Source organism: Hakea prostrata, chromosome 1 (genome assembly GCF_041222555.1).
Source record: "Hakea prostrata isolate BN-2017 chromosome 1, UWA_Hpros_2, whole genome shotgun sequence".
Lineage (NCBI taxonomy): Eukaryota > Viridiplantae > Streptophyta > Magnoliopsida > Proteales > Proteaceae > Hakea > Hakea prostrata.
Genome location: NC_142600.1, coordinates 64,922,515 through 64,949,698, shown reverse-complemented (window position 1 = coordinate 64,949,698; position 27,184 = coordinate 64,922,515). Strand labels below are relative to the sequence as shown.

Here is a 27,184-nt window from a genome sequence, read left to right as displayed (position 1 = left end):
GAACTGAAAAATCTTGGTTATGACAAAGAGAAGAGACTTAATTGTGGAGTGATTTTTTTCCTTCGCCCGCGGGGGGGGGAGGGGAGATAGGCCTTAGACATATTCCACTACATGCGTAATACACTTAGTAAGCAAGGGGTCATCGCTCTTAGATATTTACGATCTGTATTGGTTCGATTTTGATTTGGTCTTCTTTATTGGGTCTATTGGGTGTCCATTCGGTAGACTAAACCAAATCAGATTTAATGCTTGCTAAAATCAAAACTGAATCCATACCAGTAACATTTTGGTTAGTGTTTATGCTTGTGGTGACAGCTTCCTATATAGAAACAGTAAAGCCCAATGAGATTTCAAGTTTGAAGCTCTGTCCTTTCATACATTTTCCCTTTTTCCTGAGCTTATAAGCTCTCAATCCTTGTGACTGGTTGATGCTGACCAAACTATATATATATATATATATATATATATATATATATATATATAGAAAAATTTTAGATTATGGTCCTTTGGTGGCTAAAATTATGCTTTTTCGTGAAGTAATCAAAACACTCCTTGTATTAAACTAGTGAAAATAAAATTACTAATATTCCCTTAGCGTGTCCAAACGGATTTGACTTGAGCTCATTCCAAGCTAACATCTGTTCATTTGTTTCGAGCCTAACCAAAAAAAAGAAAAGAAGGTCAAGAGGTCAAATCCCGTTGGGACTAGGGCCAAAGTTTCATCATCGTATATGTAAATTATATATATATATCAAGTGATCCTCTATTTTCAGTGTTTTCATTCTAGGAGCTCAGCTCTTGTTAACAGCTGACTTTACATGTTTTTATACTCTGAGACCATGTTAAAATTTATTCAATTATGTTTATATTCTCGTGTTTTCAATTATTTATCAATCATATCATAGCGATTGGTTAAATGATAAATCAACCTCTACAGGCTCTACTATATTTACCAAACTCTCATATTGCCTGCTTTACTTCAAACCCTAAGGTAAGAAGTTGAAAGAAAGAAAGAAAAACAATTTCATTTTGAGCTGCTGTTGTTCACTGCCACCGGCTTCTTCTATAATAATAGCCTGATGATTTGTTTCTTCTCTTCCTCCATGCTGACCACAATTTTGCAATATGATATTGATATGGCACTAAAGAATGACCCAATTGCTTTCAGAGGTATGTGTCTGATTGTTGATTTTCTATTTGTACTTTGTTATCATCTAGCTGTTACTTCTGAGGTGGGAAAATGAAAAAGTATGGGCTAAGATTCCATATAGACTTTGGGTTTTTTTTTTCTTCTCTCTCTCAATTGCAGATTGGGGGTTCAGAGGAAGGTAATAACAAAGAAAAAGAAGAATCTCCATTCCCCATTGAAAAAAAAGGAGATCCAGTTTGAAAGGAATATCAACAAGATTGTATAGGGGTTGAGAGACAATTGGAAGGGAAGAGACTTTTTTTTTTGGGTAATGAAATAAATTTATATAAGTTTAAAGCCTCTTGCATTGGTAGAAGAGTTCCCATTACATCAAGGTCGGGAAGCAGAGACCATAGGCCTGAGGCTTCCAACTCCAAGAAAGGAAAGGAGATTGCAGGGTCTAGTTGGTCCTCGATCTTCACCATATTTGGAGGATCAAAACTCAAATCCCTCAGAAGACTGAAGGCAAATTTTTCAAAGACTTGATTGGGGGAAACATGGAGGCCTATGTAGATGATATGCTCGTGAAAAGCTTTCAACATTCGAGTCATGTCTCAGACTTAGCAGAAGTTTTCAGTGTACTAAGGAAATATCAGATGAAGCTTGGCCCAGAAAAATGTACCTTCGGAGTATACTTTTGAAATTTTTTGGGGTTTATGGTTTCCCAAAGAGAAATTGAGGCAAATCCAATCAAAATTCAGGCGTTGATAGATATGGAGCTTCCAAAAACCATTCGATATGTACAATGCTTAACGGGAAGAGTGGCAACATTGAACATATTTATAGCATAGTCGGGAGAACGATGCTTACCATTCTTTAAGGCTTTGAAGGATCTGAAGGGCAACAAAGAGGCACGATGGACAGAGGAGTGCCAAAAGGCATTCAAGAGCCTGAAAGAGATGTTGGGAAAACCACCATTGTTATCTTGACCAAAGAAAGGTGAGACATTATAATTGTACTTGGCCACTTCGGCCTCGGCAGTGAATGCAGTCTTGGTTTGGAAGGAAGATAAGAGGTAGAGACCAATCTGCTACGTCACATACTTTTTGATGCGGAGACTAGGCATACAGAGATCGAGAAACAAGCATTGGCCTTAATGTTGGCAGCAAGGAAGTTGAGGCCCAACTTCTAGGCCCACCTAATAGAGGTATTAACTACTTTACCCATAAATAAAATACTTCATAAGCCAGACCTATCGGGGAGGATGGTAGCATGGTCGATAGAACTTAGCGAATACCAAGTAGATTTCAAGCCTCGAACAACTATAAAGGCTCAAGCCTTAGCCGATTTTGTGAAACCTCCCGGATTTCTAACCCGTTAAACCATGATTTCAGGACCGCGAACCCAGGCCTCGAGTCGGCAACAATTGTGGGCCATTCGAGTCGAGCTCGAAGATTCTAAAGTGGACCCAATGATTGTGGATGACCCTAGTGATGATTTGACAACTCTCATAGAGTTTAGAGAAGGGAGAAGATTAATTACGATGGCGTTAAAAGGGATTTTGTCACATCCGTAGACTAGAGATGGAGTGTCTGATTGACGAGTTTAAGGTATCCAAATGTAGATAGTCGAAAGACCTTTCTTTCATACCACAATCACCAGATTCGGAGTCCATTTGGGGGTCCAACCATGGAACGGCTGTTTGAACTGGTCGATCTCCCCAACCCCCCATCCTTTTCCAGCTTTGAGACAAAATCGGGATTCCGGGTTTTAAAACTCATCTCAGGTTTAACATGCATTTTTTTAATGCTAGAATTGGGCTAAGGCTTTGGGAAGAGGAGAAACCAAGGAGAAGAGTAGATCTCATCCAATCGAAGGTGCTTTGTGACTCGGATCGTTGTGGGAATGTTAAGAAATGTGAGAATTCTTAAACCCTTCTCTTTAAACACAGTTGTGTGAGGTATCTCTTCTCTTCTTTTGTGAGATTGTGGTAGTGGAAGCATGTTAGGTTTATTGGATGCTCTTGAATTCTTGTGTTGAGGTTGCTCATTAGTATGAGAGTTATTGGTGTGAATCCTTACAAAAGATTTTTCATTTTGAGTCTTTCAAACGCCTGCGGGCAATTTAGGAGAGCAAGATTTGGGCCTTTTTAATCTAGATCAAATTGGATCAAATTGAAGGTACCCTTAGGATCATTTTATTGCCAATTAGGCTTCCCAAAGTTTCGTTTTGATTCGACTTCAAATAGGTGGCAAAATAATTACTTCTCGTCAAATTAGAATTAAAACGGTGAATTTGAACCTAGTTTTCAGATTGGATTTTTGTGGGAAGATTTGGGATATATTTTGAACCCAAATTAACTTCTAATTTATATTTGTTAATCCTCTTGCATGAATAGGATTATTTCTCTTTTAGTCACCAACTTGTGGGAGTGAATTTTGGACTTTGGAGAAAAGAATCAAAGTGAAAGGTGAGGAATGACTAACCATGTTTTATATAATTATTTGTTGCTATTCTAAATTCTATTGTTGATATAAATTGCTGTAAATTCCTATTTACCATGATATGCTTGTGTGTGCCTTGCATGAATGAAAGATATGATTTATTGCTTTAGTATTTTTCTTTGCTTTTGAATCCTATATTATTGATATGAAAATGGTATGGCAATGTATGAGATGAAAGAGGAGGAATGATATTATTCTCCTTACCTTGTATTATCAACTAGGGTTGTGGGTTCGCCCATTACCTTAGTGACCTTATGTGGTTGCATTATACCCAAATTACATGATTGATAGGTGTCTAGAAGTGTTGGGCTAGGGATCCCTATGAGTACTACTACCCTCCCGGTAAGGGTATTGAAGCCGGTTAACCCGTGATGCACGTGGTTGGGTTCTGGATGTTTAACATGCCTACTAACATTATAGAGAGGTAAGGTTGTATATAATAGATAAGGGCTCTTAGACGCTCAAGACCGGTAACCAACCCGTGAGAGGACATGGAGAGCATCCTGTCCATTATATGTGGATGACTGCTGGGTTAAGGAATGGGGTCCAACAGATGCCTTCCGTTGAGGATTCTATTCATAGGTGGGAAGGTATCAAACCAAAAGGGCACTAGGCATGAAGGGAGATATCCAGACCATATGTAGTACGAGACCGTATGACCTTGCACTGGGCTTATGATTATCCTTGACATGCGCCAAATCTCATACCAAATGGTGATGTGAGAGAGTGGTGACCTATACCCCAGCCACGGTTCGACAAGACTTTATCCAACAACTGTGAAAAACCCAATAGACCTCTCTTGTTGAGGGAGAGTGACTGAGACCGCCCAAAGGAGATTGTTGTTTATACTTAATGCGTGTCTACCTTAGAGACTACATGATAAAGTTAGGAACATCATATCATCATCATGCATCTGTTTATTTATATTATAAATTACATGGTTATCTTATGACTTATGAAGTTGGAAATGAGATGAATGTATGACATGGATGTTAGTTAAGCTCATGGAATTCTGTGAACTCATTCCTTTATCGGGTAATTACCAGGAGGGCATGATCGGAGAAGAAGTGGATGCACATGATGCTTCTTGTTCATGTCAGGATTGTTCCTATGAGGTCGCCTTCCTTTAGAGTTTTCCCTAGATTATTTCCGCTGCAGACTTTCTTTCTTTCTTAGACTCTGATGTTTAACTTTTGATTGAAGTTTTGGACAATTTTAATCATTACTTCAGTTTTGATAACTTATTATTATTTGAACTTGATTTACTCCTGTCCTTTTAATTATGCTATATCATATGTTGTATGAAATTATCACTGAACCTAGGTCTTGTGGTGTATCGCCCCAACGTGTATTCCGGTATGACCGGATCTGGCTGGGTGGGGGCGTGACAGATTTTGTGGTAGAAACCATAGCTCTTGTGGAAGAAAGGGTGGAACAAATTACCTCAATGATGTGGGACATTTATGTGGATGGTTCGAGTAACAAACAAGGTGCAAGAGCTTGAGTTTTACTGAAGAGCGCAGGAGGATTCATCATTTGGTACACATTAAAGTTCGGGTTTGAAGCAAGCAACAACGAGGCCGAGTATGAAGCCTTCTTGGTTGGCCTACAGTTGACAAAAGCACTCGCAATCCCACAGATAAAAGTATATAGTGATTCTCAACTCATAGTCAATAAAGTACAAGGGGAGTTTGGGATTAATGAGCCTTGGTTGTAGAAGTATCAAGATATGATTCAAGCGCTACAAAAGGAATTTAAAGAGGTACGAGTCTTTCAGATCCCGAGGAAGGAGAATGAATGGAAGATGAGTTGTGAAGATTGGTTAATGCAAATGTAAAAACCCTTGAACCTTCTGTTTACATCAAAGAGCTAGACTTCCCAAGTACGAGGAGCGAAGATGTGAAGTACATGGAAGACAAACGCTATTGGATGGACCCAATTGTGGAGTACATATGAGATAATCGGTAGCTTGAAGACCCAAAAGAAGTACAACGTTCTAGAATTTGAGTGGCAAGCTTTACCATGTAGAATGGAAGACTATACCGAAGATCTTATGCTGGAGCATTGCTAAGGTGTTTGGGACTAGAAGGATCAAAGAATGCATTAACAGAGGTGCACGAGGGTATCTGTGAAGCACATATGGGTGGATGAGCTTTGGCACACAAGATACTCAAGCTTGGGATATATTGGCCAAAAAATGGGGGAGAAAATCCTACGATTGGACGACTACCAAGAAGGATCATGAATGAATCCAACGTTCAAGAATAAGAGGTGAATCCTATATAAACTAATGTATCACACAAACCAGAGGTATCTGAATCGTTTCCCTTCATTATTGTTATTCAATTAAGCTATGCAATTAGCCAGAGCTCTGTGGTGATCCATTACTGATTTAACCTTTGGAGGTGACTTCCCGACCATTGAGTCGGTCCACATCTAACCTTGTTTTGTAGGTACACGTTAAGGGGTGATCAATTTTTGGACACTTCAATAAAATAAAATGGACCAATTTAAGAAACGGGTTTAGGGAAGTAAACAGTGTAAATTGAGATTGTGAAGCACTTGAAGAAAGTCTCATGTTTGAAGTATTTGTCTTTCATCATTCGTTTCCATGGTGATTTCACTGGAGTTAATAGCTCCCAGGCCTTTCAAGATAGAAGAGTTAAGTTCATGTGTTTTAGTTTCTTGAGGTTTAACCTTCCATTTTGTTTAGATGAACACATAGTATTCTAGTTAATAGTAGGAACAAGAGATGATTCCCCATTAGATCCTTACATGCAACACTTATGGATTTTAAAATTGAGGAGGTAATTTGAAACATGACATGTAATGATATGGAAGGAAACCCGAGAGAGGGTAAGGATTGGATTGGAAGAGAAAAGACTGACCAACTTGATGGGTCCAACAAGTTTTGCCATCGGAAGAGTCAAGTGGAGTTGTTTTCTTCCCTGGAAGTAGCCATCAAACTGGAACAACAGTGGCATTGGAAGCGACTTTGGTGGATCAAGGAGAGATGCTGACGGTAGGCTTCACCAGAAACTAAAAAACTAATTTTATTTTATTATATTGTTATTTTTTTTTGTCTGAAGATAAAAAGTTTTCATTAACCAAAAAAGTCTAGCCTAAACAACCGTGCACTACAAATTGGTGGATTAAAAATAAATGGTAGTGCGGAACCCCAACAAAACTTAGAAAGTTTCAACCTAAAACAACCAAGAAGCAAGGAAATCGCATACAAATTGTTAGTTCTACGAAAGTAGTGAAACTGAACTAACACAAAGTCATTGGCAAGTTGCTTTAAATGCTCCAGAATCAAAGAAGTTGCTCAATCTATTTGTACTTGCACACCATTCAACCAAGATATAATCGGTAGGCAGTCAGAATACAAAAAAAATACAGTTGAGCCTTAGAGATAGTGCAAAATGGAGAGTATCACGACAAGCTTCTGCTTCTATAGAGGAGGCCCATGAAGAAAACCCGAGTTTACACCTGGTTGGCTCAAAACCTCCGATTGGCTCTCGTATCACCACGGCCCGACCCCTTTGTCCGCTGGACTGATTCCACACCCCATCTATGTGAACTTGTAATTCTATTTCTTATTAATACAAAAGCTCTCTACTAATCAACAAAAAGATAAAGAAGTATTTAATAAAGGTAGATACATCTTTTTGTATTTAAAGATTGTTAGGTGTAGATGTTTGTAATAGAATGACTTTTAAGGGCTACTAAAAAGTACAAAGTGCCATCTTAATATATTTTCTTTTATTAAATACAAATGGCCCATTAGCTCAGTTGGTTAGAGCGTCGTGCTAATAACGCGAAGGTCGCAGGTTCGAGACCTGCATGGGCCATATTAACATTTTTCACGGCTTTTTGTATTAAGATTGCACCACGTGGCAGTGGCGGTTTCAAACTTTTTGTAGACCCCACCGTATTGTGTGGTTGTAAAGCCACCCCACCGTATTGTGTGGTTGTAAAGCCGAGGAGCACAGAGATGATTTGGACTCATTTTAAACAATAGCAAAAAAACTACAACACATGATTTATAGTGTGGTTCAACTATACAAGTCTACGTCCACTCCTCTTTTGGCCTTAAGAGAGTATTCCACTAATGATTCTCTTTAAATACAATGGGTAGAGATCAAACCCTTTATAATAATCTTTGTTACGGGGCAAGAGTACCCTTTACAATATTTCTTTACCAAGTAGGGCAAGAGCACCCTTCACAATATTTGTTTATGGGCAAGAGCACCCAATCAATCTTTGTTAACGAGCAAGAGCACCCAAAGACCAATTCTAATCTACCTAGACTAGAATTGAATAGTTTACAAGAAAATGGTATTACCTTACAAGAGGTGTGACACTTTACCTCTTGTGTGAGTGTGATGCAATGTGAGTTGTATGCTCAAATTGAAATGTATGCACCACCGACGGCTTCAATCACCTCAAGCTTACCTAGTACATTGGTATTGTTCTTTAAGGTTGAGTGAGGATGAGAGGCCAAAGCACAATTGCTTCTTTGTGATTTGAGAGCTTGAGATCACTTTGGGGAGTAGTTGATCAAGGGTGGAGTTCAACCCTCTCAAATGAGGTGAATTGGGTTTATATAGAGCACCTTTAAGTGCCTAAACCCAATCCCCAACGGATAGAAAATGGACATAATCTTTGTCCTGTTTTCAGCCCAGACGTCCGTCTTGGAAAAGATCCGTTAAAAACTGGCCGTTGTGGTTTAGTCAGGACCAGACGGTGACCGTCTGGCTTACCCAAACGAAATTCCGTCTGCCAGACGGCCAGGCCGTCTGGCCTTCTGTGACATGCATTTCTGTCAGCAAACCAGACGGTTGTTTGTCTGCCCAGACGTCGTCCGTCTAGTGCACAATTTTGCTGTCTTAGTTTGGGACTTGGACTTGGCTTGGGTTTTTGGACTTTTTGGTCAACCCTAAGCCTCATACACCTTCTTACTATGTCCTAGGTCAGTCTAGTGACATGATATGCACATGATTACATACAATTACATGAGAGTGCATATGTAGGTGTCTTAAGTCCTAACTTCATCTAAGTCTTGATCATTGAAGTTCTTGAGTCTTCTTATATTCCATTCTTCATGATCATCTTCATGTTCATCTTGGCATGGTCTTCATGTCCATCTTGGCATGATCATCTTGACTTAGACTTCTTGTCCATCTTGGCATGATCTTAGTTTGGGCTTGACTTGAGCATGAACATATGGCTCTGACTTGGAGTTGGTCCACTTGTTCTCATCTTGAACTAAAACAACATAATTCAATATAGCCATTAGTAATTCATGTTTGTTATCATCAAACCCAATGGAGGTTGATGTGGCAAATGCTGACATGGCATTTTCCAACATAAACAATGTAAATTGAGATTGTGAAGCACTCGAGAAAGTCTCATGTTTGAAGTATTTGTCTTTCATCATTCATTCCCATGGTGATTTCACTGGAGTTAATAGCTCCCAAGCCTTTTGAGATAGAAGAGTTACGTTCATGTGTTCCCGTTTCTTGAGGTTTAACCTTCCATATTGTTTAGATGAACACATAGTATTCCAGTTAATAGTATGAACAAGAGATGATTCCCCATTAGATCCCGACATGCAACACTTAAGGATTTTAAAATTGAGGAGGTAATTTAAAACATGACATGTAATGAGATGGAAGGAAACCCAGAGAGGGTAAGGATTGGATTGGAAGAGAAAAGACTGACCAACTTGATGGGTCCAACAGGTTTTGCCACCGGAAGAGTCAAGTGGAGTTGTTTTCTTCCTTGGAAGTAGCCACCAGACGGGAAAAACAGTGGCATTTGCAGCGACTTTGGTGGATCAAGGAGAGATGCTAAGGGTAGGCCTCACTAGAAACTAAAAAACTAATTTTATTTTATTATACTGTTATTTTTTTTTGTCTAAAGATCAAAAATTTTCATTAACCAAAAAAGTCTGGCCTAAACAACTATGCACTACAAATTGGCGGATTAAAAAATAAATGGTAGCGTGGAACCCCAAAAAACTTAGAAAGAAGCAACGAAGTCTACATACAAATTATTAGCTCTACGAAAGTAGTGAAACTGAACTAACACGAAGTCATTGGCAAGTTGCTTTAAATGCTCCAGAATCAAAGAAGTTGTTCAATCTATTTGTACTTGCACACCATTCAACCAAGATATAATTGATAGGCAGTCAGAATACATAAAAATACAGTTGAGCCTTAGAGATAGTGCAAAATGGAGAGTATCACGACAAGCTTCTGCTTCTATAGAGGGAGGTCCATGAAGAAAACCCGAGTTTACACCTGGTTGTCTCAAAACCTCCGGTTCGCTCTCGTATCACCAAGGCCCGACCCCTTTGTCCACCGGACTGATTCCACGCCCCATCTATGTGAACAACATGTAATTCTATTTCTTATTAATACAAAAGCTCTCTACTAATCAGCATAAAGATAAATAAGTATTTAATAAAGGTAGATACATCTTTTTGTATTTAAAGATTGTTAGGTGTAGATGTTTGTAATAGAATGACTTTTAAGGGCTACTAAAAAGTACAAAGTACGCCATCTTAATATATTTTCTTCTATTAGATACAAATGGCCCATTAGCTCAGTTGGTTAGAGCGTCGTGCTAATAACGCGAAGGTCGCAGGTTCGAGACCTGCATGGGCCATATTAACAATTTTCACAGCTTTTTGTATTAAGATAAGATTGCACCACATGAAGATGATTTGGACTGGACTCGTTTTTTACTCTCCAGCATTTATCTTTTGCTCTTCAATGATTATACATTTTTCTTTTGCCCTTATCAAGAATAAAGCATTCAAATTTCTACGTCTCTTAAAACTACTTGATCTTTACAAATAAAAAACTACCTGATCTGTATTTTAAATCTTAGATTATATACTCTAGTTAAAAAAAAAAAAAAAAAATCTAATAAGAGTAATTTTCAGGGCTGAACAAATCTCATATAAAAGGGTTTCTTGTTGGAGATCTCGCAAGTACATACATGTACATGAAAGGAGGAAAGAAGTTTCAAGCTTGGATTCCTTTGAGATGGAAATGAATTTCAGGCTTTTTAGTAAGGGAGGTAAAATTATAAATTCAAAAGCTAAAAATCTTAAAATATAAAATAAAAAAATTATGCTAAACAATTATTATAAGATGAACTCAATATGTTAAAAGTTTATATGAAAAAAAAAATTTATATAAAAATTGATGTAGATATCATAATATTGTTCAGATATTACTTAATAATAGTTCACAACCACACAACAAAGGGGAGGGACCAATGTTGATGATAGTTGGGTGATAAGGGTGATAACTATTTGATGATGGAGAGAGATATTCAAGGAAAAAGAGTTATTCCCAAAAAAGAGAAGCAATATCTAGTGTTGTTAGTTTGGTGGTGCCTTCTCTTGAATGACTCTTCAAATTTAAAGCAATTGTACTATATATATATATATTTTCTATGATATAATTTGAGATGGTAACATATCAAGTTGAGAAGACAAGTTCAAGTAGGTTAGTTGCTTGTTTATTTGCCGAGTGAGGAGCATCAATCTAATGATATATAGCTGGTAGGCGTGTTCCAAGAAGAGGATTCAAACTAAGATAGCTATGTGGTTTTTGTGAATCCACGTCTTCATTATGATTAAATTCTTTTCAAAATGACAATAACAACTATCGTTCACATCCTAGGGGAAGGCATCAACAAAATCATAGTGGAATTTGGAGCCAAATGCAAAGGTTCCAAGGGCATGAGATTGAGACCATTATCTCTAATGTCGAGTATTCGACCCTCTATTTTAAGGATTGTATTTTCATTTTTGCTTCTAGACAGATCAATTTTGTAGCTGATCACCTAGCTAAAAAGGCCCAGTTAGTTACATGTACAACTTGAGTCTTGACTTGTTATACTTTGTTCCCTGACCTCGGCTTTGCTGTTTAGTAACCTGACTTTCAAAGAAAAAAAAAAAAAAACCACAAAATAATCTAAGAATGAAATTTGTGGAAACATATTCAAATGAAGCAAATGAATGACTTAGTTGATACAAAGTACATGAATTTAATTTACTCAAACAACAATTTAAGAGCTGGGGCTTATATGTCATTTCGACCACTTCTTCTTTGTCCTCTTAAACCCTTTTTCTGAAAAAAAAACCCTTCATATTTGTACTACTAGACAAACAAGTCATCAGTTCTTCTCCTCCTTAGAAAAGGTGACCCTTCAGTCCCTTCTTTTTCTTTTTCAATATGACAAAACAAATGGACCCAAAAAGCAAGAAGCAACCAAGGTACAATGAAAGGACATTACCAAGTGCAACAAGTTCACAATAATTTTGTTTGCCATGAAGTTTTTCTCAAGCCATAGTACTTATTGTAAGGCATGAGATTTTATTAGCATGAACCATATTCAAAGGATATTTTTGAAGATATACAAAAACATTTTAATTTCTTCCTCTATTTTTTCTAGGTAAAAGAATTTGTTCTTTGAATAAAGATTTCAAAGTATAAAAATATAGAATGGAATACAACCGACCGGTCGTGTGTTTTGTAGGCAAAGAATTTTGGGCTAAATCATTTGTCATGTCACTTACAACCCGTAGAGATCGCTTGAACCAAAAGGAAAACACTTTTTTTTTTTTTCTTTTTTTCTTGTGTATTTGTAAATGGAGACATGCTCTTTTTTGTTTTTTTTTGTTCCAAATGGAGACACAATTCACATCATCAATAATGAATCGGCATAAAAAATTAGGTCCAAGTGATTATTATTAAACACTAATCCCTGGCCAAATATGATATGTCAATATTTGAAAATACAATGTGACAATGACAAGAAATATTGAAAATTGTAAGTTGTCATTATCATAAGGATGGCATGAAAGTCTTTGCTTTAGGGTTTTGTTTGATATAATTTGAGGAGATAGAGACATACAATTATACAATTGCCTTTCAATGGAGAAAGGACCAGTGTATTATTAGTATTGGTAGGTATCTATTCATGAATAGGAGAAAAAATAATGTGCCAATTTTTTTTTAGAATTAGGGTTTGAGATATTGGAGATTGCATCAAGTTATGAATATTAATTCTCCTTGAGATAGATAGGTTTAATGCATTTACGTCCTATATCCTATGGAATACGAGAGATTTTGTGAACAAGTGGACTCAAAATCCTCTTATGATCATACTTAAGCCACCACATAACCTAGAAATTAATACTGGTAGTGGAGGAATTGGCGTGTCCAATCCAACCTTTAAGAACAGAGGTACAGGGTGGATGTGCTTCTAATTCTAGCACGCTGGTGGTAACCTCTTATGTAAAGATAATAAGTCGAAGAGATCATGAGTTTAAGCTTTCATATCTATACACATTTTTCTCTCTTCTCTTCTTAGCCCCTCGGCCTGTGCCCGAGATAATTGGTTTGGTAATGAGGAAAAACAACAGAGGTAGAGGTGTAAAGTTGAAAATTGCTTGAGTGCTGCGTAATTAATTTGTGCAGTGTAGTACTACACAAATTATTACACAGTACTGAAGTCGAACTCTGTAAAGATGGGTCAGAGACACGCTGGCAGCGTTTCCTGTGAGAGAGAGAGGTCCATCTTGAAATGAAGCACGTGAGCAATAATGATGTAATCTTTTCTCAACCGGAAAAAAAAGGACGAACGACGTAAATAAAACCGGCAGGGCCCATTGTGCATTAAAGCTGGCGGAAAGGCCCACCACATCTCTGAAGGCCCAGTTGTCTTTCTCACTCGGAAGAGTCGAAACTCGCTCCGCGCGTGAGAGTGACAGTGACAGTGAGAGTGAGAGTGAGAGTGACGTAAGAGTCGCGTAGGAAAAACGTGTATCGTACAAAGCGTTGTGGGTGGGTTGTAGCTTGTCTCTCTGTCCGTCCATGCACCACTAAATGCCATCCACGTAACCATCATACCCTTGCTATCATGCGCTTGCTGATCACGTTAACAACCCATATTCCCATGCATTGCATCATCATCATCATCTACATCTATAGTCTATACGGGATGACTTGACTTGTAATGTTGGTTTAGCCAGTAAACCAAATTTTTTTATTTCTTTTTTCGATTTAACAATTAAACGATTTATATAAATTTTTTTTTTGAAAGAGATTTTTTTTTTTATTGAATCATAGAGCTCGTGCAAATGGAGGCATTAAAAAAATAAAAATAAAAACAAATTAAGGTTCTTTATCAAATTATAAGACCAACTGGACCAACATGTCTGTCGTGGTAACCTTGGAAAACCTTGATATATAGACAAAATTATGAACTTCAAATGAATTTTTTTTTTTTGGTAACCACTTCAAATGATATTTGAAACTCAAAAAAATCATGACATAATCATGTTATATCAATCATAATATCAAACTGCTTTTAAAGTTGATTAATTAGCTCAAAACGATTTGATTCCGTTGTGGTCGCGGATATCGCCAAACCTGAGAGATAAGTTTTGGAACCGGCCCTAGGCAGCTAAGGAAGCCCCGAGCCAACTCATCCCCTGCGAAAGGGCCTACGTGGCATGGGACCCACGTGCTTGAGCCAATTATCCAAGCAACCTTAGTGTCTGGTATGATTTGAGGTTTCCTCAAGTCCAAGGACGACAAGATCTCTGTCGAATCCTGCACACCGAAGGATGGTGGCGGCTAAAGGGACCCTTGTCTCGCACAGCTGCCCGGAGGTCATGGAGAAGGGTAAGGATCCATGATATAGTCTCTCCTCACGAAAAAGACGATGTAAGCTCTACACTCTCCAGCCACCGTTTCTTTTAGTTGGCAAACCCTTCAGGAGGATGATCTTCATCGTCTCTTGGGGTCTTTACTCCTTTACGGAGCCTCTTATTTGCTGGCCTGAGCTAACTAGATCGTTGGAGGGGGCTTCCCGTCCTCAGAGGCGGTCCACTTTCACATTGCTTTGGTCTCAGGAACAAGGGCTGGATCTGGAGCAAACCAAGGAGCCAAGATAACATTTCTTGCACCAACAGATTCTAACATGAAATCTTTGAAAATTGTTCTTTTAAAGCTTGAAGTAATCCAAGTCTCATGGCAAAAACTTCACATCTCATGTTTGAGACGATGGTTAATATCACGAGAGAATGTGACAAATAAAAAGACTTTTGAAGTCTCGAAAAATAACACCAATTCTCCAGGACAGCAACTCAGACGTGCTACGCCAGGCTTTTCCAATACTAATACCAATCCCAACCCTATATTTTTTTTAAGTTAAGTCTGGTTCTGTCACGACCCTAATTTAGGACCTAGAATTCTTGTTTTTGACTTTAAGTTTTGCATGCCAAGCCTAACCTATTCCTACTCTAATTGTCCCTGATTGGGTTGGGTCAAGACGGGTTGACCCTGACCCTGACCCTGACCTTGACACTGTCCTGATTGGCATTGTCTCTATCTTTGTCCTTGATTGACCCTAAACCTGTCCCTAACCTTCACTTGCCTTGACCCCATCCCTAATTGGTCCATGACGTTGTCTCTCTCCTTGATTTGCCCGTGCATCTTATGATTAATAGTATGTTATTTTGCAAAAATATTGATCCAATTGATCAATACCCAAGATCCAGTTGAAGTATAAGAATATAAATTCCACATCAATATATAAACAATTCAATTCACTCTCTCATGTTCACTTTCTTCTCACATGTAGATTTTGAATCAAATAAAAAGGGGAAATTTTTTTTTTTCAGTTATGAATCATATGATGTGGTAGATTAGATATGTTCGATCTTTAAGGAATGTGCATGGTTGTGACTTGGACATTGGATTCTGAAAATCAAAATGGGAATCTCTATGAAGAACATGTTTCCAGCTAATAAATAGTGATTCCCTGAGGCCAAAGCTGCTGCATGCAGCAAACAATATAAACCAAAATCAATCACTGTGGGAGACTATCATGTCGGGCATCTTTAAACTCTTTTAGTATCTTATCAAATGGACCAACCACTAATATTAATAGCATACATTGACCTACCTAGTTATGATTCTAAGCTTGCCTTCCAAGTTTGCTCACATGGGTCATACATACTCTTACCTTTCATTTCCCCCTCCTTTCTTCTCTTTTCCCTCTTTTTACTCCCTTTTCCTATTTTTCCTCTTTCAACCTCTCTACATTTTTTCTTCTCCTCTAACCACTTTTTATTATTCTCTACAAAAGCTCCCTTTTTTTTTTTCTTAACATGATTTTCCCCCCGAGATCTGAGTTTCTTTCGAGCCAGTTTACGCACACCTCGACTACATATTCAAATAATAAATTGTCGCCTCAACTAACTAAGAAAATTCAAACTCTTTCATGATTTTAAGATGACAATCAAAACACAACATTAAAGAAATTGGCTTAATTTTCATTTTATTTTAACTTTTTTCTTCTTTTTGTTTGATGATCCAATAAGGTAAACCATTATATGGCTGAGACTGATCAACCAATCTGGCACAGTATTGACCAATGCATATCAAGTTTTAAGAGTGTGTCTTTGGAGCATTTGATGCAATTCTTTACATTGTGTACTTTGGAGGAATAAGCTAATTATACTGTGAATTATAAATAACTTTCAGAAAGGAAGTGAGTCCATTGTGGAGATTAATTGATTAATTATTTGGATAAATGCATCATCTATGATTCATGGTGGTAGGTCCATTTTGCCACTAAGTATTATATCTATATCCATTACTCAGATGATTATATAATCACAAGATGTAGTTTGGCTAATTAATAATAATGTGAATAGATAAAGAGATAATGATAATTAAGATGGTGAACACCTAACACCAGACATGGTGGTTTTGCCAGATCCAGGGGAGCAACTTATGAGGCACTTTTCACTGAGACTAATCAACAGCTAATTTAAGAACTATGATCATGTACTTTTGGCATAGTGGTTGCAACAAGTCTAATGAGGTTTTAGATTTGAAACTCCGACCCTCTACGCCTTTTCACCCCTCTACCCAAAACCCTTCTTTTTTTGGATAGAAGAGAGAAGGGTTGTTAGGTTTCAGAATCATCGACTTTGATTTGAGAAAAACCCAAATCTCAGAGAGGGGCAACCACCCTCAGAACACCCCATCTCCCTGAACGAGTCTTGTGCTTGAAAATGCTGCCCCCCCCCTCTACCCTTCATAGCTAGCAAACCTGTCCCTTAAGCAAAACACACACAAAGACATTCTTTCTCTCTCTATCTCTATCTCTATCTCTCTCATGCTAAAAAAATATAGCATGAGAGAGAAACCCATGCATCAAAAGCATTCAAGTATTCTCATATTTCAGGTAAAAAGCATTAGGTGCACTTCTTTTCAACTTAAAAGGGAGGAAGGTTGCCTTCATGTTTAATTCCCCTTATACTCATTAATAATGATTATTCTTGGGAAAAAAGAAAAAAGAAATGTTCCTCTTATGCTCATTAATATGATTATTCTTGGGGAAAAAGAAAGAAATAAAAGTGTCCATTCAGTCAAGAACTCAAAAAGGCTGCTATATAAACAATTGTAATTTAATTACATGATTGAGTTTGTTAAGTTTCATTATCATTATTTACCTTAGGGAGGCTTCAAACCAAAAGCTTAACCAGTAAAAGCTGAATAAAACAATTAACATTCTTCCATAGTACATGCCAATAAAAGTCCATCATGTCATGTTTAATCTCATATACTTTGAACATTAATCAAAGAGTATGCTTATGATTTCACATATCATTGATTGGAACTTAAAAGTAAACAGTCTTTGATTCGACTCTTGTATCTTCATCTTATGTTTTTGCTCTATTCCTAATTAATTGTCCTCTCACAAAATTATACAACATCGGCTTTACATCTCGACTCAATCATGTGTAGTCATTATATTTGGAAACATGAAAGTTATCATTGAAATTTGACAAAATTGTCTAGATGATCTTTAGAGTTGTAAAGTCACATATGTAGCCAAAAACAGTTTGAGATTATTTACAAGACTTAATGATGGAGAAATAGACCATGAAGATGGTGATAGCTAGGTGAGGTCATTCTAGTGGCTTCTAGCTTACTAGTCCAATAGGGACAAACCCTTTATACTAAATTAGGATTACTTTATAAAACTGTCTTAGCTAGCAATGAACTAAAATCCAAATTATTATTTTGGATAAAAAGATGTACCATATAATACAATATGCCTATATCTTTAGAGTGGGAAATGTTCTTGTATATGAAAATATTCTATTTGTGTAAACTAAAATATTTCATCAGGATTCTTCTTTACATGGAGAAAGACTGACTTGTTCCATAATTCAAATCTAATTCTTTTTTAAAAAGAAAAAAAAATAAAGAGAGAGAAGAATGATGTGTAGCTGACAAAACTGCTTCTTTTGACTAAAAGGAGAAAAAATGCTTCTTGTTACCTCGAGGGTGGTCAAAACATAAGAAGACATATAAAAGGTACTCTTAAAAATAAAAATCTAAGAGAAAATGTAAATTATTCTATTTTCTTGATTGATAATTTGACACTCACTCTTGTATGAAACAATTTTTTCGAGAGAAAGGAACTCAGAATCCTTCACAAAGTGTATTCGACAGTTGGGAGGATCACGAGTAATCAAATCTACATAGTAATAGTTGGGTAACCGGAGAGGAGAGGACCTTTTTGAGAGAAAGAGAGCTAGAGAGAGAGAGGGGATTGAGACAATTTCATCAATTATTAGGAGAATTTTGCTTCATATTGGCTATATGGGTTTCTAAATAAATTAGGAAGCAAGTGGGTAGGACCAGTGGACCTAAAACCATGAGATATCCCTCCAGTGAAAAATCTTGAATTACACTTCTATTGATTGTCACTCATGGTGCCCCATACACAACTTTTCTAGATTTATATAACTTGTGAGTTGTTATTTATGTATCAACTATAAACAGGTGAAGTTTAAGGACCAAGTCACCTTCAAGGCGCATAATAGCAAGTGAGACAATGAAACTGGACAACTCTCCACCTTCCTCTTTCCGGTCCCTGCGGAAATCCTTCTAGAGAGATCAAGATTGATCGACCTGAAAGTAGCAAAGAAACCAAAACCCATCTCTCAAGAGATAAAACATCGAATGTCCTCGACTGGGCTTCTTTCTGTTTGGCCATTGAAGGTACTCTGGCTCCCTCCCCAAATGTGCTCAATTCTGCAATTCAATCACATTCTTCATCAACACTAACTACTACTTTCTAATTAAGAGCTCTGTGTGTGTCTCTCTCTCTGTCTCTCTCTCTCTTACTAGTAGTATTCCCACAAGAACGGCTCTGCTCCACTTGATGATAGCCATGAAGAAGAGATCCCAAATCCGTCAATTGGATTGGCTGCTGTGACATCTATACGAAGGAGATCCGGCAGGTCAAAAAATGTCTGATCATCATGATCCATGAATTGATGAGAAACAGAGGAGGATTCTTGGGTGTCTTCTGAAGTTGTAGTTTGCGTAGGAGAGTGAGAGATTTGCAGCTCGGCTTGGCCAGATGACTTGGCTTCTCTACTTCTTCTTCTTCTTCCACATGGGCATGGCTGGTCGTCGGAGTTACCACCGTGGACACCATCGCTGCCGCCAAAGCAGCGGCGGCTTGTATGTCCTTTGGCGAAGAAGTGGCAGGACGGGGAAGTTCTTGAGCCAATTCTGGGAAGTTGAGATAAGCTGAATTGCCTTTAATGGTGAGAGCTGCCACGTCGTGGGCTCGAGCCGCCATTTCTGGCGTGGAAAATGTTCCCAGCCAGATCCTTGATTTCTTTCTTGGCTCTCTGATTTCAGACACCCATTTCCCCCAATTACGCATCCGAACGCCGCGATAAGTCGGGTGTTTGCCGTCCACGGCGCTGCCGGAGTCTCTGTTACTCTCATTGCCACTGTTTCCTTGTTTCACTTTCTTCCTGCTTGAACCTTTCTCCCTCTTCACAGCTGCTGCTGAGCTCTTCTGATTTTGCTTGTTGAATTCTGCCTCTTCCTCCGACGTGCCGGAGGTTGCGGTGATGGTGGTGGTGGAAGTTTGAGCTTCACACTCTGAGATCAGTGGTTCTTCTTCCATGATACAGAACTGAGTGAGTGACTCGTAGGGGAGAAGGAAGAGAAAGCTGGCGCATATAAAATAGAGGAATTGGGCTTGGGCTTATGTGCTTTCCTGACAAATTAGAGAAATTTAAAATAAAACAAAAAAAAAAAAAAAAAAAAAAGAATAAAGTCATGGACCCAACGGCACAATAGATAGATGTGGACCTGTTGGTTATATTCCTAGACTGGAGAACTTACATTTAAAAATTGCATTAGCTTCGCGTCATTCATCGCTGCTCCTTTGTTCCTTCCGCGAGTCAGCGAGTCTTGATCAGCTTAAGCAGTTCAGCTCTCATCAATCTCTGGACTTGGGTACTGTTTCTTATGTCATTTATAACTGCAATTCTTGGACGGCTAAGGGATTACTTCCATGAGTTTTCTTCTCTTCTTGTTTGGGAGTTACCCCCTATTATTTGGGTTTTGCAAATTTGTGGGCCAAGATCAGATCTCAAAGGCACCACCACCACTGCCAGTGACACCATGAATTTCACATGAAAGCTGGTCTGGGTCCCCTTCTTTTCATCTCTCTTTATCATTTCATTGATTTAAAAAATCTGGGTTTTCTTCCTTCGTGTCTTCTTCTTCTGCTGCTCCTTGATGATCTGGTTCTGCTTCTGCTTCTGCTTCTTTCACCTTCTCAGCTTATCCTCTTCTGGGGAACTGATATCTTGTCTTCTCAGGCTGCTAACAGTGATGGGTATGTAGTTGGTTAACAGATCATATGTAACTCACTACACTGCGACAAAACCTTCCATTTCAAATTAGAGTTCAGTTTAGTCAAGTCTCTACCTCTTTGATGTACACCCATCAACCCCATGTGGGTATTTCCTTGATTTAAGGTCTAGACAACTAATCCAACTCCCCCAACCAGTAGATCAATTGGATATATTAATCCTCTTAAAAATCACCAAGTCCATCAACTAGTTATAAATTTAACTAGAGATATATCTTAACACCAATGCCATCTCATCACATGTTATTTGGTCTGAACTATTAATGGACTAGAACCTACTTACATGGTTCTAGATCTCGGATCCGGTTTGTCTGAATCATCATCGACTAGCGATCGATGACCGGGTCAGACCCCCGAACCGGACAGCTAAGATCAGTTCACAGTGAAGGTCTCTTGAGGCTACATAATGCAAACTGCAAAATACAGTTAAGGGGCATTAGCCCACTTAATCTAAAGAGACTTGTCTATGTCTTGAAGGGTTTGAGCTTACCTACTTCTTGTCCCATATGCTTAGATTTTATATTTTGAGAGTTTTCTCTTCCAAAATTCTCCTTAGTCTTCTTCAGCTTCTCTCAATTTTCCTTTGGAATGACTACACACCATTGAAAAGGTGGGTGAGATGAAAGCAATTGGTCGAAGTTCATGATGGAGATCTTATATATATATATATATATAAGCTTAGGTTCACTAGGAAGCAAACCTACCTCTGGTCCCACTAACATTTAATCCTACATGTATACCGTTGGACCAAAGTAGTGTTGTAGGGTTACTGTTTCTTTGGTCCTTGGTCCTTCACAGAGAAGCTTCATGTCCATCTAGAAAGGAAAGGAAGAAACAAGAAAAGAGGAGAAGAGGGTTCTCGCATCTCCAACCATTGTCTAGTAATGGGGCCAGCTCTTCTATTTAAATATCTTTCTTTGTCCAGTCTTCAATAGCCACATAGTTTATTCACTAACAAATCTTTAAAGTAATTCCAACCCTATATGATCATCTCTTTAGCTTTTCCACTGTGAGATTATTGTAATCTAACCCTATGACTTTCTAAAGGAATGTTCACTTTGTCTGCTTTTCTTAACTAAATCAATTCAAATGGGAAAAATAAAATAAAATCAATCCATCAAGTCTGAATATTTGAAAAACAATGATTTTCCATCCCAAGATGGAATTTTTAGGGCACAATAATGCTTTCTTTTGGGAGGAAAAGCCAAACAAGCTAGAGATAAAGAAAGCAGACTTTGTCAAAGGTCAGAAGCTCTGAAGGCATATATGATTGCTGTAATCTTCCTCCCTACGACTGAATTGGTGTGAGAGGAATGGAGTAAAAGGCTTTGCCAAACACTGAAGATGTCCAAGAGATCTCCAGTTCCAGAACATAAAAGGAAATTGTTGTGGTGGTGATTGACCCAGTTAAGAGAGAAAGGGAAAATGGCCAAACAAAATTACTTGCATGTAAATGAGAGGGTTTGGTTTACTGTACATTGGTGCCAAACCCTGAAGTGGACCAGCTAAGGCTTCTTCGCATGCCAAGTCCTTTGACACTGGAATGCACATCAAGTGTTTTGTCATATGAAATGAAGAGGGGGGGGGGGGGGGGACCAACATCTGTAAAAGAAAGAAAGACAAATGGTGCTACTTTTGAAGTTGCACGAGTTAAAGAGCTAACAGTGATTGATTTCTAATTTAGACGAGATTAATTAATTTTTGTTCATTTTAAAGGGTGGGAACAGTAATTTTGCATGTGTATCATCACATGGATCATGTGATTATAGTATCCTTTTGAACTCAAAACTGTATAGACAAATGATCAAAACTGTATTGACAAATGATCCTCAAAATCATCAAATAGCTTTCCAAATTACAAAATGAGTTTTGCTGAATTAAGAAAGGGTGTGTGCAGGTGGTCAGATGCTTCAGATGCTATCATGGTGTTTGAGAGAATTTAATTTTTTATTTTTTTTTGGTTTTTGTGAAGGACCCAAAGAGTAATATTATAACTGCAGCTTAAATGGAGATGATTCAAAGGAATGTGGTCCGCGTGGGGAAAGTAGGTGGAAGCTTTGTCTTTGTATGTATGCATGATGGTATATTACTTCATCTCTCTTCATCTCCTACCCAGGAAAAGAAAAAAAAAATCTCTTTCTTCATCACCTTCTCTCTTCATCTCCTACCCAGGGAAAGAAAAAAAATTTTCTTTCTTCATCACCTCTCATCATTTAATAGGGTTTTCATCAACTCCACTCAAGTTGACATGAAAAACAAAAAAGAAAAACTCTTTCCAGGAGTGTAGCAAGTACCCATACGAGTCTTATCTCTCTATTTCTTCATATAAGGGAAAGAAACACATGTTCTTTGAAGAGAGTGATAGAGCACGGAAATACCAGCATAGATCACTCTCTTACATCTCAATGATCATAATGCCCTATTAGTCCTCATAGGCTCATAGCTAAAAAGCTATGCATTAAAAAGCTATGCAACCTAACAGCAATATCTAACCAATAAGAAAGAATGTGAGAGAGAGAGAGAGAGGAGAGAGAGGAGAGAGAGAAGCTTTAGGTACTTTGATGGACCAAAGAATGGACCAATCTAGAGCATGGACTGTAATGGTAGAGACCAACCCAGCTCAGCCCTTACAGCCCAATTCCTCTTTTCAGTCTTTCTTGTCTCTCTTGGCTTCAGCTCCAGAGCAGAATATACTATAACTATATATATGAGGGTCAAGTAACTAACCCTCCACCAGTGGTGAAGGAATTTCAAATCTCTTTCATTTTCTTATTCTTCAATACATGATGTGGATGTTTTCTAATTAAAGTAAGTACATATATCATTATAATATAGGGTTGAATCGTACTGCTGGATACTTTTGAACATTATTACTAAGAATATAATACAAGATGACCTATACTAATGTAAAAGATATAACAACCATCAATCCATAACACATAAGGTGAATATAATCTTCTTCATTATTCTCTATCCTTTATAAGATACATGAGTTCTTATAAATAAAAAATTATGAGCAGAGTTCTTGAGGCAATTTTCCTAAGTAGTTTTACCTTAACAATTTCTTTTAGGAAGCTATTTCGGGAACTTGACTAACAAATAAAATGTTCTAAAAGGGACAACGACTGACTAACTATACAAGTCCAGTGGCTACTTTTCAATTCAATCTAATATCATTAGTTTATCACTTTCTAATCTTTCTTCCCGACAATGGAAATGGAGAGAGATCATGAGATCTCTCTTTTGAGGCTCTTGTCTTCCACTGTTTTATACCCAGCTAACTCATTAAATGAAAAACGAGAAACCCGTGTTCTCTTTTCCTGTACATTGGATACTCATATAAAGTTGATAGTCTAATAGAAAAATCACTTAGGATTATTTGTTTAAGGGCTTGTCTTGTCCAATCGAAGATGCATGAAAAATGTATGATCTTATCTTTCAGTATCCATCTTTTATGTCTTCTAAAAGATTGAAAGCTTCAACTTTTCCTCCCAATTTCATTAGATTCATAACAGTAACAGCACAAATCTTGGTTGTTTTCAAAAAAATAGCAGTGTATAGCTTTAAATCATCGAGTTTATACTCTGTTTTTCTGGAGCAATTTTTGAAGTTTGTGTTCAGAATCTAATAATTATGTACTCTGCATTCTACTTTCACCAAAACAAAGATTTCGAATATCTAATCAAGAATGTAATATAGGGCTCTTAGGAAGTGTCCCCAGCAATCAATTATCAATCAAATCTCACCCATCCACCTCCCTTTCCTTAAAAAAAGAAGAAAAAAAATCTTCATCACATTACCCAATAGTTCTGTCTTGTCATGGTTTTCTCTCTATTCTCTCAATCTTCTTGGTACCTTTACTTGTTGGCTTCTTTAGTTAGATGGATGGAACAAAATGGTGAATCCATGTTGAAGGTTTCTATACAAACAGTCAGGGACTCAGGGGGAGTGTAATATTGTTATGTGGTCTTACCTCAGTAATTTTGCTGAGAGGTTGTTTTGATATTTTGATCTTGGATTACAACTTTGATACCTGCATCAGAAATTGAAGAGAAGTTTTAGAGTTGTATGCAATATCAAAATTGAAGTGATAATCACAGTTAGAAAATCAGGTTTTGATTTTTCCAAGTCTCCCAATAATAAAGTCAATAATTTGATTTTAGTTTAACCCACTACTAGACTGAAACTGATTCAGCAAGATCAAAACCAACCAATTTGATTCCCTTAAATCAACCGTGTGCCCATGTCCATCAGCATCACTTCTGGATGGGAAAAAGGGAAGCATAAAGCATGGATGGGGTCGCCTTACTCTTTATAGCCATTTAAATTGAAAATGAATCAGCTTCCACAGGAGGAGGACAATTAACGAATGACATGAACTTTCTTTCTCTATTTCTCTCTCTCTTCTTCATTTGGGTCACTAAATCCACAGAAGTCAGGAAGCCGACAATAAGAGTTGATAGCAAAGTGGGGCTTGGAGGCTTTGGGGTAGTGGGATTAGGTTCTCACGAGCTCAAAACCCTACTTTCAGTGGTTGTTAAAAGTTGAAAAATCTGTAGTTGGTAATCCCTTTTCTGTTGAATATTCTTAAGGTAGCCGTTGGGTTCAACAGAGACAAAGTGACATTCCAGAACCAGTTTTCTCTCAAGTATTTACTCAAACAAGTCATGTTCATTCTTTTTGTTTGTTTGAAAAACATAACCCATTCTTGACCTTGACTTAGTATCTTCTTCGTAATTCAAAATCTGACAATCTCACCTTCGTATTTGCGAATTTGCGAATTTGCGAATTTGCGATCGATCATTTTCACAGAACCACTTCTCTGAAATTGTTCGTCTGTTATCTTCGATAAGCCAGAGAAACAAAGTACAAAGCAACTACAGACAGACCTAAATCTGAACATAAGAGAGTTCGGTAGGTGGCAACTTAATTATTCAGCATCAATACAAAACGACACGTAAAAAGAGTCTCTCACATTCACACCAAGTGAGTTGACAGGTGAATATGAAAGTCAGTCAAAAAATGTCTCCCTGAGAAAAATAGGCTGGCCTTGGTTTACAAACTCAAATGATGAAAGCATCGACAACAGTTCAGTTTTGAGCTCTTTTATTTATCCTTTTAATTTATTGAATAGGTAAGAAAATAATGTAAGGAGTTATGATTGCATAAGTTCAAAACCCAAAACCCAAGGAGAGGATATAATGTTCGGCATGTAAAGCGTGCTTCATGATTCACCTCCCTAACAATCCAACAAAAATTGTATGTGGGCATTAGAGATGGTGACACAAGTATGGAGACCCTTTCCTTGTATCCCATGTTACATTATAATTTGAACATTGCACCAACACCTTCAAAATGGAGGTCTTAAAGCACTGACATCCCATTTTATGTCTAAAAAATACAGAGACCCTAATATTGAATTTTCGTTAGATATATTTGTCAAATTTATCACTGAAAACAGTTAAATCACTGTTTGTTTTAAATGACTAATTGGACAAATGTATCTGTTGAAAATCCAATTTTTTTGAGGTCTTTGTGCTTTCTAAACATAAAATGGGGTGTCACTGCTTTAAGGCCTTCATTTTGAAGTGCCAGTGCAATTCGCTCTTATAATTTTCACTCGTTTTGACCTGATTTATTTATTGCTAAGCCCATTTTTAAGGCTGCAAATTTTGTGGCGACTGTTCTAGGCCACAACTAAGATGGTTTGATCTAATTCCATTACATGGCCGAAAAATCAAGTTTAATTAATAATAAATATTTCCTGATAGTTTTAATATTAAGATAACAATGTTATGATGTTATGTCGTGTACATGCAAGGATGAGCATGGGCATATATAAAGATGCTCCCATGCTGGAGGCATAACACAGTGGGTTGTTTAAGGTGCATTGCAAATACTCTAGCAATCGAGTATGACTAGGAATAGAATAGTATTGACTTACATTCCCGTTATGATCATATCTGTCTCAAAGAAAATAATTGGTCCCAAACTAGCCAGAGGTTCTCCTTTTTCACCCCATACCAAATAAGAGATGAGCATATACAAAATACCCTGCAACAATAAGGGAAGGTGGCCTCCTTGGTTGGTTTAAACCAAGCCACCAAGGTAACCAATTCCAAAGTGCGTCGGCGGTGGGCCAGTGGTGATTTTGCCTCCCCCAACCAATTTATAGTTTGTCATGCATTTTGTCAATCTCTGTATATTAATGCTCACTAACAATGCTCACTAACGCCAGAGGTGGTGGTCTAACAGTCCCAAGCTCACTTCCAAGTGATTCGGTAGCCCTTGTGTTCTAAGTTCGAATCCCCTTTGCTCATCTATTTTTCACATTGGACAATTATGTACTTTTCAGCATCGGCATAAGGTCACTCCTGACTTCTGCAGATTATAATAAGCATCAGGTGGTGGGACTACAGTGACAGGACTAATGTTTACATTGATACTTTACAAGGCTAATGCTTGCATTGGTCAAACTCGAAAGTCCGAACATTAACATTACTTAGCAGGAGACACTACTACATCCCCTTTTTGCTACCCAAAAAATAACACACAAACTGTGACCTCGCATTTTTAATTTATTTTCTCAGAAATTTTTTTTAAAAAAGAAGGGGAAACTCAAATGAGACTCACTGAGGCTTTGATACTGCTATTGTTCACTGGAAACATCATGAAACTGGTCAGGCAGCAGAATGGCCTGATATCCTGATGAGCACATTGGCTTTTGAATGGAATGACAATGACACAGAAAAGA

At 37.6% G+C, this 27,184-nt stretch overlaps 1 protein-coding gene and 2 non-coding genes across 3 annotated transcripts; 2 read left to right on the top strand and 1 right to left on the bottom strand.

The window, feature by feature from the left end:
* Positions 1–7,410: 7,410 nt before the first annotated feature.
* Positions 7,411–7,484, top strand: TRNAI-AAU (transfer RNA isoleucine (anticodon AAU)). Its single transcript has one exon. It is a non-coding gene; the product is annotated as a tRNA-Ile (tRNA).
* A 2,747-nt stretch (positions 7,485–10,231) lies between these two features.
* TRNAI-AAU (transfer RNA isoleucine (anticodon AAU)) lies at positions 10,232–10,305 on the top strand. The gene has a single exon. It is a non-coding gene; the product is annotated as a tRNA-Ile (tRNA).
* A 7,513-nt stretch (positions 10,306–17,818) lies between these two features.
* Positions 17,819–20,454, bottom strand: LOC149029420 (ethylene-responsive transcription factor ERF039-like). The gene is given in 3 exon segments (XM_089141861.1): positions 17,819–19,120; positions 19,123–19,767; positions 19,896–20,454. Coding segments are annotated over 2 exon segments (798 nt in total). The 5' UTR covers positions 19,675–19,767; positions 19,896–20,454; the 3' UTR covers positions 17,819–18,874.
* Positions 20,455–27,184: the final 6,730 nt, after the last annotated feature.